This window comes from Equus quagga, chromosome 17 (assembly GCF_021613505.1).
Source record: "Equus quagga isolate Etosha38 chromosome 17, UCLA_HA_Equagga_1.0, whole genome shotgun sequence".
Classification (NCBI taxonomy): Eukaryota; Metazoa; Chordata; class Mammalia; order Perissodactyla; family Equidae; genus Equus; species Equus quagga.
In genome coordinates this window covers 11,227,138-11,240,482 of record NC_060283.1, presented here as the reverse complement: position 1 = coordinate 11,240,482, position 13,345 = coordinate 11,227,138, and the positions used below count along the sequence as shown (strand labels likewise).

General features: G+C 56.6%; 1 protein-coding gene across 1 annotated transcript in view; it reads left to right on the top strand.

Moving 5' to 3' along the window:
* Positions 1-5,158: 5,158 nt before the first annotated feature.
* Positions 5,159-13,345, top strand: part of CD5 (CD5 molecule) — a 22,637-nt gene continuing 14,450 nt past the window's right edge. The window contains exon 1 of the mRNA XM_046644272.1: positions 5,159-5,265. Within this exon, the coding sequence (XP_046500228.1) occupies positions 5,214-5,265 (52 nt within the window). The 5' untranslated portion in view covers positions 5,159-5,213. The remainder of the gene's footprint in view (positions 5,266-13,345) is intronic.

Here is a 13,345-nt window from a genome sequence, read left to right as displayed (position 1 = left end):
GCTGAGGGTTGCTTGTCAGTCTGATTCACATACCCATCCTGAAAGCCTGCCTGTCATTCATTCATTCATTTGTTCAAGAAATAGCTTTGTGTGTCTGGCCCCATGGCATAGTGCTCAAGTTCAGTGTGCTCCGCTTCAGCAGCCCAGGTTCGTGGGTTCAGATCCTGGGCGCGGACCTACACCACTCATCCTCTGGCAGCATCCCACATATAAAGTGGAGGAAGATTGGCACAGATGTTAGCTCAGGGCTAATCTTTCACAGCAAAAAAGAAAAGAAAAGAAATGAAAAGAAAAAGAAATAGTCTTGTGGCGGGTGCTGGGGAGAGAAGGCTTGAGTTAACTTGAATAACAAAAGAAAGAAAGGACAGGAGAGCTTCCAGCAAGCGCCCAGGGACTTTAGAAATGCAGCCCACTGCTCTAACAGGCTGGAGACTCGGGTGCTCTGAAGCCTGCTCTGCTGATGATCCACTCTGTGCCTTCTCCGCGCTCAGCCAGTCTCACAGCAACCTTCCAGATAGGTTCTGCTCTGCCTGTTTCACAGAAGGATCTGAGGCACCGAGAGCAGAGGCTGCAGGGACTAGAGAACACACACTGGGTCTGTCCGCCTCCTCGGCCCCCACAATCTCTACTATAACACAGCAAAACCCCTCAAAGGGCAGGGGAAGCAGCAGCCTGAGATGAGAGAGAGAGGCTGTGCCAGGAGAGGGTCGCCCAGATGCCAGGAGACCTGGGGGTCCAGTCCACCTCACTGTCAGTTAGCTGGGCACCTTGGGGAAGTCACCTAACCTCTCTGATCCTGTTACTTCATCTGAAAATGGGCTTGGTTAACACCTGTCCTCCTCTGTCTTCTAGGTGGCTTTATTTTCTCAATCAAAACTTATGCTCTGTGGTCAAACGAGTCCACTCTTGGTTACAGGAGCAACAGAAGAGAAAACACGGGGGCTGGCCCGTGGCCTGAGTGGTTAAATTTGTGTGCTCGGCTTCAGCAGCCTGGGGTTCTCAGGTTCCGATCCTGGGTGCAGACCTGCACACCGCTCATCAAGCCATGCAAAGGCGGGGTCCCACATAGAAGAGCTGGAATGACTACACCTAGGATATACAACTATGTACTGGGGGGCCTTGCGGAGAAGAAAAGAAAAAGAGGAAGATTGGCAACAGATGTTAGCTCAGGGCCAATCTTCCTCAAAAGAAAAAGAGAGAAAACATGACCGCTGAGTCCTTGAGATCCGGGATTTGTATACATCGTGGGGCCTCAGGCTCTGGGATGTGTGTTTCTTGCACGCCCTCCATGGGCCTCATTCAAGGGCCTCTGCCAGGCCTCTGTGCACACAGTGAGGAAGTGTGAAGGGGCCCGAGGAGGCTGGGGGGTGGATGCGGCCGGAGCGGACCAGCCTTCACACTCAAGGGAGCACACTAGGGTTTACAAGCTGTTTGTGTCAGTATAATGGAACCTTCCAGAAGCCCTGCGATGCAAGGATTGTTCCCTATCCCCATCTTATAGAGGAAGGTAATCGGTCTCAGAAACGGGAAACGACTGGCCCAAGGTCACCCAGCTGGTCAGGATGCAAAGCCAGCTTCCGGACCCCCAAACCCCAAACTCCCCACCCTGCAATGACCCTCACAACACAACTGGGGTTCCTGGAGCCCCTCCTAGGAGCCAGGCCTGTGTGGTATGTGCTTTTTACGTGGGTTGCATCTTCGAACCATCACATTTCACAGATGAGGAGCTGAGGTCGCTGGCTTGAGTCATTTTCTCAAGCTCTCACCGCAGGGACGTGAGGCCAGGGTTGTCTGTTAGCAAAACCCGGGCTCCGGGGAGGGGCTGGGAAAGACGGGGGGGAGGGTGGCCTTATCTGTCACTGCAGGCTGCTCAGAGCCTGGAGGGCAGGGCGGCCCCACTCCCACCTGGGACTCGGGAAAAGTGCACACACTGAGCCACCTGACTGAGCCAGCACACCCCTGTCCTGTGTAACTTCCAATCCTTTACCCTCTGCCCTTCCCCAAAACCCCCGGCACTTGACACCCTCTCACTCGAGAGAAAGAGTCAGTCAAACCCTCCAGGTCCGAGAACAGAAAAGTCCCCCGCCTCCAGCTCCTATGGCACAGCGGTGGGTCAGGGCACAGTTTCCTAGAACAAGAGAACTGGGATCATCCAGCCCCATATTTTACACTCACATCAGCTGAGTCCTGAGTGACCACATGGCAGTTTGGGGCAGAGATGGGATGAGCCCCTCCACCACACCTGCATGCCCCTCACTGACCATGAGGAGCCCAGCCCTGATCTTCCATCTTATGTCCTTCCTTTTCCCCTCCCCGCCCCCACCTCTGATCTGATTGAGCAGGAGCAAAACTGGGGGAGGGGAGGCACTCTCTGAAATGGGGGGGCGGTGGCCGCTGCAAAGCCTGCTCCCCTCCGTGGGCCCCCCATCCGCGCTGCCAACTCCAGGTTTTCAAGGATTCAGGTCACTGAGTCACTCAACAAACAAATACTTGCAGGGTTCTTCCCGTCCCATCTCAGAGCAGAGGCACCCCCTCTGGCCGCCAGGCCCACCCCGCGGTCTTTGGGAACCATCCCATCAATTAACTCATTCATTCAACAAACACTGAGGTCCTACTACGCACAGGAATCACAATTCTCAGTCTCCTTCCTCTCCTCCCGCGGCCCCTCCCTCCCTCCCAGCGCTCAGCTCCTCCTTCCTTCCCCAAGCATCCCCGGTGGCCCCTTTGCCCCGGCGAAGAGGGCAGATCTTGGGGGCGCTGGGGAGTCACGGAGCCCAGAGGGGCTGCGGCAACGCGGGGCTGACGGACTGACAGACACACGCGCCCCCGTGGTTACCTGGTTGCGGGCCGGGGCAGCGCAGGCAGGCGCCTCTCCGGTGGAGGCCGAGGAGGTTCTGAGCCCGGCCCTGGGGGCTGCCACCCCCTCCCCACCCCCACCTTCGGCCTCCACCCAGGCCGGGGCTGCTGGAAAACCCAGCCCGAGCTCAGGTGACTTCCTCTTGTGTCATGGAAAGTGCGCGTGAGGAGGACAGGAAACTGCCAGCAGGGATCTGGGGTCTGAGAGGGGACAGGGGCCTGGAGGCCAGGAGGCGGGAGGGGAGAGGCACCTAGTCCGGGTGGGCGGCAGGGAGGGAGGGAGGCAGCTATAGGGGTGTGGGGACCCTGTCCACTGGGATGGCGACAGCTGCCACCTGAGGCGCTGAGCTGCTTTCAATTTTCCAAAAGCTAACAGACAGAAAGGAGTCGGAACCATCCCCCTGCCTGTGACAAACACTCCGAAATCAAATAAAAAGTCCAAGTTTGGGTTTGTTTTCTCTGCTTTTGGTAAGCTGGGGGTGGGGGCAGCAGCCAGGGATGTGGAGGGAGAGAAAGGCGGGTTCAAGTCTTAGTTTTGATCTCCGGAGGCCAATGGGTTCCTCTCTGAGCCTCAGTTTCCTCATCTGTGAAATGGGAAACTCCACCCACTTCCCACGATGGATGGGAAGATGAAAAGAGGCCACGCCCCTGGCGCGCGGAAGTGCTTGATAAAAATCCCTTTGCCCTTTCTGGCGGAGTCTGTCAACTGAGTGTGGCGACAGGGGCCGCTTAATACACACATCTGGTGTGACTTGTAAAAGCCGTCTAAACACAGAGGCTTTAAGAGAAAAATATCCAGAGGAGACCATGGAGTGTAAGCATGTCTGTCTCCTTCATCTCTGCATCCTTGGTGCTTGGCATGCGGCAAAGATTTGTTGAACGAATGATGGAAGGCATGAAAAGTCTGGGATTTCCGGAGTCACGGGATGGGAAGGGTGGCTGTGAAGGCAGGGGCAGGACTGTGTGGCTTCTGGGGAGGGGAGGAGCCACCCCCCCCCCCCGAATCCGGCATGAGCTGGTGGGTGTGCCCCCCAGTCACACCTATTAGGGAGCCTTCGTTCCTTGACCCAGGCCCCATCCTTCCCTCTGGCAGATGGATTCATGCACCCCAGGCATCCAAGGCTCAAGTCAGAGGAGACGGGGAGTGTTGAATGCTGGGGAGCTAAGTGGATGCTGTTGGGCAGCTGCTGAGACAATCTGACCAGCCCAGGGAGGGACCCCCGCAGCCCTGGAGGACCTGGGCGGGGCGGGCGGTGAAGATGGGGGAGGGGTGCGGATGGGAGGCCGGGCTCAGACCCTTATCCTGCGACACGTCACACTCAGCTCTCTGCACATCCCTGAACTGCTTCAGGCCTGCCTGCAATGGCCTGGATTACTTGAAGCGCCAAGGACTGGGTTTGGGCCTCAGTTTACCCTGTGCTGGAGCACAGAGGCTGTGAGGAAGGGACTGAACCCACCCCAGGCTGCGGCCCCTGCCAAGAGCCTGGAGCCCCTCCCGATGACCCAGCCTCCGCCCTCGCCTCTCCGTTGCAGGTTCCCAGAGGCCCTGCCTCCTCCTCCACAGGCCAGGGGTTGATCCCGTCCCCTCTGGGGGCAACATCGACAACACGGGGCTCTCACACACCTACACGGAGATCATGCCATCGACACAGAGACCTCACACACTGACACGAGATCACACACACACACACACACACACACACACACACACACACACGGCCACGACCCCAGCCTGCACGGAAGAGCCATCTCCTGCACTTGTCGGGAAAATATCACCTGTGCACCTCAAATTCCCACCTCACCCCCGTGAGAGCAGATGGAGGGTGTCATTTGGCTTTTCATCACTGAGCCTGCAGCAAGAGCTGGTGTGATGCACCCCACTTCCCACCTCTCACCGCCCCTCCACCCCACCCCCACACAGCTCAGAGCTCTCTCGGTGGGACCCGAACTTCAGGGACTTGTCCCCTGTGCCCCTCCATCCCCTCGGGCCTGCCCTCAGGGAGGCCAGGCCTGCTCCCTCCCGTCAGCCCGGCTCAGGGCTCCCCACACGGTGGCAGCCCTGTCCCAGCGTGGTGTGGTGGGGGCACTGCCCCGGCCCCGGGCACCTCAGGCAGGAAGCTGGCAGAAGCCAGGGCCGCCATTCGAACTGGGGCAGATGGTTTTACAGGGAGGAAGTTGACAGTTCAACTTCAAACACGGGTGACGCAGGCCCCACACTGCCTGCTTCCTCGTCCTGTCCCATCCCTGCCCACGCCCGCCCGCCCCGCCCCTCCTCCCCGAGAGGGAGACACGGAGCCAGACATCCTCACCCACGGGGGCCGCGCTCACTGAGACTGAGGCAGGAGGAGGCCGCGCCCATGGGGTCTCAGCAACCGCCGCTGGCTGCCCTGTACCTGCTGGGGGTGCTGGGTGAGTACCCTTCTGGGGCGGCTGCCAAGGGACCTGGGCTAGGGGTGCAAGGAAGGAGATGCCAGTTCTCCCCTTGGTCTGACTCTGGGCCTGCATGTCACCTCTCCAGAGGGTCACGAAAGGTTGGGGCCTCCAGGATCCCTGTCTGCTCCTCCAGCCCCAGCTCAGCTCTCTGCCCTGCTTGTCCCCACTTGTGCCCCAACTCTCTTCTCTTTTGCACTGCGGGAGCCTTGCTGTGCGCTTCCAGGGGAGAGCCACCCTAAAACCAGACTCTCAGCCTAGAAATCGTATCGTCCAGCTCCCCTACGACGCAGGCTTCCCTCTGCAGCTTTCCCGACCCCAGGAGCATCCAGCCTTTGTTTGGATGCCTCCAGGGACGGGAAACTCACCATCTCCTGGGCAGTTGGGACAAAGCTCAGGACACAGTGGGCTGAGGCAGGGTGGGGACCATCTCTGAGATGCAGCTGAGCATGTCAAAACCACACGCCTCAGTCCCTGGTTTCTCTGGTTTCATCCCTGAGGGGCCCTGGCCAGGCTTACCAGCCAAGGTGCGAGCCCACGCTGAGTCTGCTCCCACTCCAGGCCCGGAGCGGGGGGCTCCAGAACTTATCGTGTTTCCCCTGCCCCAGGACCACCGTGGAAATGCCCCAGGGTCTCTGGAGAAGCTGGCTGGGGATATGGTTAGGGGTGGGGTGGGTCTGGGGCCTTCAGTTTGCTGGGGAGAAGATGGTGCAAGCTGAGGGCTCTCCATCCCACGGGCCTTGGGACACTGGCTTAGGACCAGAACCCTGCTGCTGGGGCAGTCCCCAACACTGGGAAGGGGTGAGGATGCTGGGCCAGCTGGGGGCAGGGGCTGGGCACGGGGGACAGGGTGCACCGCGGCCTGAGCCCTGGCTTCTAAGCCTGGCCGTGTATGACCTCGGATGCGTCCCTGTGCCTCTCTGGGCCTTTATCTCCCCATTTATAAAATGCAGAGGTGGGAACTGGGTGAGATCTGACCACTTTTCGGGGTGGGGAAGGTGAGGCAGGGTGACAGAGGGCTTGCCTTCAGGGCGGGACAGGTGGGAGCAGGAGGGGGCCTGTGGCTTCCACTTTGGAAGGAAAGAACTAAGGCCTGAGCAGGGAGCCTCCGTCCCTGCCAGAGAAGCTGGTGTGTAAGTGTGAATATGAGTGTGTGAGTAGATGTGAGTGTGTGTGTAAGTCGGGGTGTGTGTGCTTTCATGGGCCGAATGTGGCCTCCAAATGTAGTCTTCCCTCCCCTGTGCATGTGAGAATGGCACTTGCACACACATGTTCACATGGCTGTTCTTAGATAGACTGCAAGAGGCACAAAATGCCTTCTGTCCCCGGAGCAGAGGCCCAGAGACGGGCTGCCGGATGCCTTCCGGGACCCTCCTGGGGAGCTGCTGTGGCCTCCTTGGCTTAGGGATTCCTAGGACGAGGCCCTTCAACCCCCGACTACCCCTACCTGTGGCCTCTGACCCCACTGGCCAAGGGGGGCTGGCCAAGCTCCCAGCTGGGTGTGGGAGTGGGGATCCCGCTCTATGGGCCCTCCACCTGAATCCCAACATGGGCCGAGGCTCCCGGCAGGACTGGGCAGGTCCCATGGCCCAACAGAGCCCAGTGTCAGGAAAGGTTGGAGGCAGCGTGAGAGAACCATCTGGAACCCTGGGAGCACACGGTTTCGAGTGTGTCTGTGTGAACTGGTGGATAATAAATATTCCCATTGTTCCATGGGTCACAGCTCACCAAATACCTTTAAAGATGTTTTCCTCTGTAAGCTTCACAACAGCCTATGAAGTGAGTGGGCCCATGGCCCCATTTTACAGTGGGGAAAACTGAGGCCCGGAAAAGCCAAGTGGCAAGCCCAGGGCGTAGCAGCTAGTGAGCAGAGCCACCCCCAGCGCAGCCCTCTGCTCTCATGGAGGCCCCTCTGTGCCGTTAGCCAAAAGCAAAGACCCACCAAAGCCACACCCAAGAGTAGGAACACAGCTGAAGGACACAGCTGCTGCCCGCAGACACACAGCCACCAAGGGCTGGGGGTGCCAAGGGCCGGGTCTGGGGCTGGGGGCAAACAGCACAGGCACCCTTTGAGCCATTCCAAGAAGAGATGTCTTGCTGCCAGAGTCCTGGGGACCCTGCGGCCTCCTGGCTGGCCATGGTGGCTGCGCCTGTGGCTTGGGGACCTTTGGGTCATGAAGATGCCCATGGCGTGCCTGGGGTGACAGTGACCATGGCTTCCCACAGCTGCTCCTCTCTGCCTCTGCCCTTTGCCCCTGCCTGCCTGGGGCTCACCTCCTTCCAGGTGGGATGGGGAGGCAGCCCTGACCAGCACAGCCAGGTCAAGCCCTGCTGCCTGGACTCCGGAAGCCAGTACTGTGGACTCTGCCCTTTGAACGCCTGTCTGCCACTTGCCGCTGGGTGACCTTGGACCCGTTCCGTAAGCTTCGATTTCCTCGTCTGCACAATGGGAATAATCGTCGTACCTGCCCCACTATTTGTAAGGATTAAATGAATCAATGAATTTAGAGCTTTAGTAGGAATGTCGGCATATAGTACGGTAAGTGCTCAATGAACATTAGTAATAACAGTAATAATTGAGCATCTGTTGTGTGTGCAGCTCTGTGCAAAGCAGTCGAGACTAGCAGTGAACGAGGCAGGATCCCTCCCCTCGTGGATCTGGTGCTATGTGCCAGGCTAACAGGGGACCTCTTGGAGGACACAAGTGAATGAGCACCCGAAATACTTGCAAATTTCTAAATATTGTGATAAACGCAACGAAGGAGACGGCAATGCTGAGACTCAGTGACCGAGTCCACGAAGGGCTGTCCAGTGGGCTGGGCAGGCAAGGAGGGCCTCTCTGAGGAGGTGACGTCTCATCTTAGACCCGAGTGATGGAAGGAGCCAGCCAGGCAGAGGGAAGAGGGAAGAGTGTCCCATGCAGAGGGGACATCAAGGACAAAGGCAACTGGCAGGACAGGCCTGAGAGAGGCTGGCGTCCACGATAGAGGAGAGGAGGGCGCTCCAGCCATCCCAGGCTGCAGAGGCTGAGGCCCTTGCTGGCTGGGGGAGTAAAGAGTCAGGCCCCCAGCAGCCCTGAGCTCCCCACCCTCGGGGGAATGGAGGCACCTGGGGGCTCAGGGCTGGCACTGGCCCTTCTGATCGTCACTCTGTCCAGCTCCAGTAGTTTGGAGGTATTTTCCCCACAGCAACCAGGGAGGGACTTCAACTCTACCGGACAAAACTGATTGAACACTTACTCTGTGTGTGAGTGAATGTGTGAGCATGTGTGCGTATGCTGTGCGCATGCATGCTGTGTGTACATGTGTGCACGTGTGTCGTGTGCACGCGTGAGCATAGATGTGCGTGCTGTGCCTATACATCATGAGCGCATGTGTGCATGCATGATACGTGTCATGTGAGCACGTGTGTATGCTATATGCATGTGGGCTGTGCACATGTGCTGTGTGCATGTGTATGCTGTGTGTGTGACATGCGCCATGAGCGCACGTGTGTGTGTGTGTGTGTGTCCACATACACGCTAAGGCCTGCCGATCTGGGGTTGCTTTCTACCTGGCCACTCACAAATGACAAGATCACCTCTCTGAGACTCAGCCTTCCCCTCTGTAAAGTGGGGATCCCCACAGCGCCCGGCTCACAGGATAATTGCGATCATTAAATCTGGTTCGTTCGTTCATTCAGACAGCAGGTCTTTCTTGAGCGCCTACTGTGTGCCAGGCACTGTTCTAATGCTGGAGACACAGCAGCGAACTAGCAAAACCCCTGCCCCGGTGGATCCGATGTAGCCCTTGGGGTGTGATGGGGACACAGACGAGAGACAGACTAGGCCAGGGACTACAGGTGGGGGCTAGGAGGTTGTGGGTGGGGTGGGGTGGGCCTGGGAGCGCAGTGGGCCGCGCTGTACCGACGGAAGGTGCAGTGGGTCCCGGGAGAAGACAGTATTTGAGCAAATACTTGTAGCACATGAGTGAGCGCGCCGGGCGGGACTGGGGCCAGCGCTCCAGGCAGAGGGCTGGTCAGCACACCGGCTGCTGGCGAGGAGTCCGAAGGCCTCCGTGAGGACTGGGGCTTCTTCTCTGCGGAACTCCAGCCGCGCGAGTGCCGAGCAGAGGAGAAAGTGTGCCGAGTGCCCTTGAGAGAGACGGGTAACTCAGACCTCTCCAGGCCTGTCTTTTGAACCTTGGGCCGGGCGCATTTGGGAATTGGGAAGCTTTCAGACCGTAGAAGGTGATGTGTGTGTGCTGAGTGCCCATAACACGCCCGACGAGGTCTGGGGCAACGCGTTCCCATTTCTGCAGTGAAAGCCGAATTACTCGCATCTCCACTACCACCATCATCATCCTTATGTACCCGCGTTACGGGGCTTGACTCCCGCCGTCCCCACAGGGACCCTGGGACACAGCTGGGAGAGATGTGGGGGGAGCAGGACAGAAAATTGGCGGCAGTTGGCAGAAGCGACAAGTGTCCTGTGTGCTAGCACAGACTCCCACGGAGGCATCTGGAGTGAGCCCCTCCCTCTCCTCAGCCTCAGTTTCCCCCACCTGTGCGCTGCGGCGAGCAGACTCTGGGGTGTCCCCTGGGGAGTATTAGACTTCCATGGGGCCCCGCCAGGTGATGGAGATAGGGTTTCTGCCCTGACTCTACCACCAGATGGCTGTGTGACCTTGGGCAAGTCACACAGCCTCTCTGAACCTCCATTTCCTGATCTGAAAATGAGGGGTGAGCATGTTCCCTTCCTCACAGGGCTGTGGGTGGAAAGAATGAGCCCCTGTGTGTTCAAGAGCTTTGGGATATGTGAAGCTCTGAACGAAAAGGAGGGCTTGTCACGGTGACAGTGGAGACACACATGTGGCTTGAAACTCATGTGAATCCAATCAGACACACCAGGCCACTAGGGAGAGAGCAGTCACAATTGAGATAGTGAAGGCCATTCTGCCCGCGGTCTGCTGGCGGTCGGCTCATTGGTGCAGGCCCTGGCTGAGCGAGATTAGAGACCTAATCAGTTCTGGCTGAGCTTTTTCTGGAGGCCCCATTCCCCAGGCCTCTCCTGCCTTCTTTGTCAGTCCTCCATGATTCTCTTCTTGTTTCGCACATAAACTATTCATAAACTACTATTCATAACTACTACTATTCATAAACTAACCACGTCATCTGGTGCTCGCAACCCGAGAAGCAGAATTTGGGGCCTTTCGTGATCTTTGTTTCCCTGAAGCCCTGATACAGATTCAGGTTGGAGACACCGCTCCACGGATGAGTGTCATTTCAGAAAAGAAGGGTTTCTTTTCTTTCTTTCTTTCTTTTTTTGGTGAGGAAGATTGGCCCTGAGCTAACATCTGTTGCCAATCTTCCTGTTTGTTGTTTTTTCTCCCCAAAGCCCCAGCACATAGTTGTATATCCTAGTTGTAGGTCATGCTAGTTCTTCTATGTGGGATGCTACCACAGCATGGCTTGATGAGCGGTGCGTAGGTCTGTGCTTGGGATCCGAATCAGTGAACCCCGTGCCACTGAACTGGAGCGCACGAACTTAACCACTTGGCCACAGGGCTGGCCCTGAAAAGAAGGGTTTCTGAGCTTCCCAGTAGAAGATGAGAAGAAGGAAAACCCAGAAGGCCCCCCCAAGGGCAGTCAGATGTTCTTATTTACTGAGTTTGCTGTAAATCGATGAGAATTGTTAGAGGGAATCATTGTTTATGGAAAAAATGGACTATCTGACTTCCAAACCACACTAAATCAGCCCATTGGTTTCCTGACCTGGGAAACATTGATGAGAGGCCCCTCCACTGAGGCTGTTGGGAAGAAATGGGGTCGCCCGTGAAAAACCTTCGCCTGGGGCTTTGCACAGGTTAAGAGCTTCACACGTGTTTGCGATCACTGGTATTATCATCAGTGATGTCCAGGCCCATCCTTGGGATCCCCGGGGCCCCCTGGACCCTCAGCAGGCCACATGGTTGCCTCCATTTCCCAGTGCACAGGGGCTGCCAGTGCAGATGCTCACGGGTCCAGGCAGGGCCCGTGAGTGAGGCAGAGGTGGGCAGCCTGGACCAAATTCTGGCTCCGCTGAGTACTGTAAAGTGGACCCACAGACAGGTCCACAGACATTTATCTGCAATTCCCAAACCCGGAAAACGTTTGTAAATTTCTGGCAAACGCATTCGGTGCAAATCCAGACCTGAACGAATAGGAGGCTCTTTAAAATCGCCACCCAAATAGAGTGAAAATTCATCGATTTTGCTGCAGAAACCATCCTGTGTTTGAAGCTGGGGCTTCCAGACACAGGGTGACAGCAGGGTGCCTCAGGGATGCTGGCAAACCAGAACAGACAGGCCTCTGCCTGAGGCTCATGGTGATGCAGCCTGGTGTGGCCGGCGCATCCCATTTTTCCAAAACACCTGGATCTTGGGGTTTTTTAAAAAGCAAAACAGAACCAAAAGAAACTTTTAAAAAAGTGGCTGCCTCCCAGACTTTAAACAGTGTGCAGAGCAAATAGAACTCATCCGTGGCCTGATGTGGCCTACGGGGTTGCCGGACAGAGAGCCAAAGGAAGAATCATCTGGAATGTTGGGGGGACGAGGATATAAATGACTCAGAGCTGCCTCCAGGAATTCATTTGCTCCTTGCTGAGACCTCATCAGGACAGGCAAGGTCAAAATGATCGAATCTCTGCAAATGTGGAGAAAAAGAGAGGGGCTTGGGAGAGAGAGGGAAAGGCTCTGACTCTCTCTGGCCTTTTTGGCCTTGAGCTTTGCCCAGGCGCGGCCAGTCTAAGCCCTGAACTGTAGGAGCTCCGAGGGGAGGTTGGCTGGGGAAGGAAGGGGCCTTGGGAGAATTTTCGGTCCCTGCCCCAGCTGCTTGGGGTGTGGTGTGGATGGAGGGTTGGGAAATGGCATGATGCTTCCGTGCCTCATGTCCCTTGGTCTTGGGGGTCTCCAGGCTTCCAGATTCCAGGGCTGCCTGCAGGCGCCGGGCTAAGTTGTAGAGAGAGAGGTGGTGATGGAGGTGATGGTGATAGTGGTGATGGTGATGGTGGTGGTGGTGGTGATAGTGATGGTGGTGGTGATAGTGATGTTGGTGATGGTGATGGTGGTGATGGTGGTGATTATGATGATGATGATGGTGGTGATGGTGATGGTGGTGACGGTGGTGATTATGATGGTGATAGTGATGATGGTGATGGTGGAGGGAAATTCTGTTCAACTGAGGACAGACAGGCACGCAGAGGGCAGGGGTCAGAGAGCTGCAGAGCGCAGTCTGCAGGGTGAAAGGGAAGGAGGATGTGGGTCTGACCCCTGTGAGAAGCAGCTCAAAGAAGGAAAATAAGTGGTGGACAATCAAAAACTGAACATACCCCGGGAAGATGGTAAGAATAAGCACCTAGGAAACCTCCCTGTCAGGTGTGCATCTGCCCCCCGCCAGCCGCTGAGAGACATCGGGAACTGAAAATTATAGATCACAGAAGTTTGAACCAAGAGTAAGGTGAAGGATTGATCGGGGAATCTAACTTCCTCATTTTCCAGAAGAGGAAACCGAACCCAGAGAGGTTTAGTGACTTGCCAAGATCACACAGGAAGGTCATGGAAAAGTCTTCCCACGCCATGTTCCACTGCCTGAATGGAATCCCAAGTTTGTTCCCTTTCATCAGATTTGCATGCCAGGAACATGCAGGAATCCGTGAAACAAAGGGCAAGTCGTCACAGCCTTCCCTCTGAAGGGAAGCTTAGGCGGCGGGGCCCAGTAGAAGGCACAGACTCTGTGCCAGATGGCCTAGCTTAGAGTCCCAGCTCCAGCACTTGCCAGCTGCTTGGGCAAGTTATTCAATCTCTCTCAGTTTCCTTTGCTATAATATGGGGCTCGAAATACTAGGACCCACTTCACAGAGCTGTGGTGAGGATTGAGAGAGTTAATGTATAAAAATGCCAGAGGAAGAGTGAAAACTATAAGAGGTTGATGACAGCGATGGTGATGGCAATGGCGATGACCATGGTGTTGGCTATGATGGTAGTGATGGTGATGGTGATAGTGACGATGGTGGTGATGATGATGGTGGTGGTGATGGCATTGA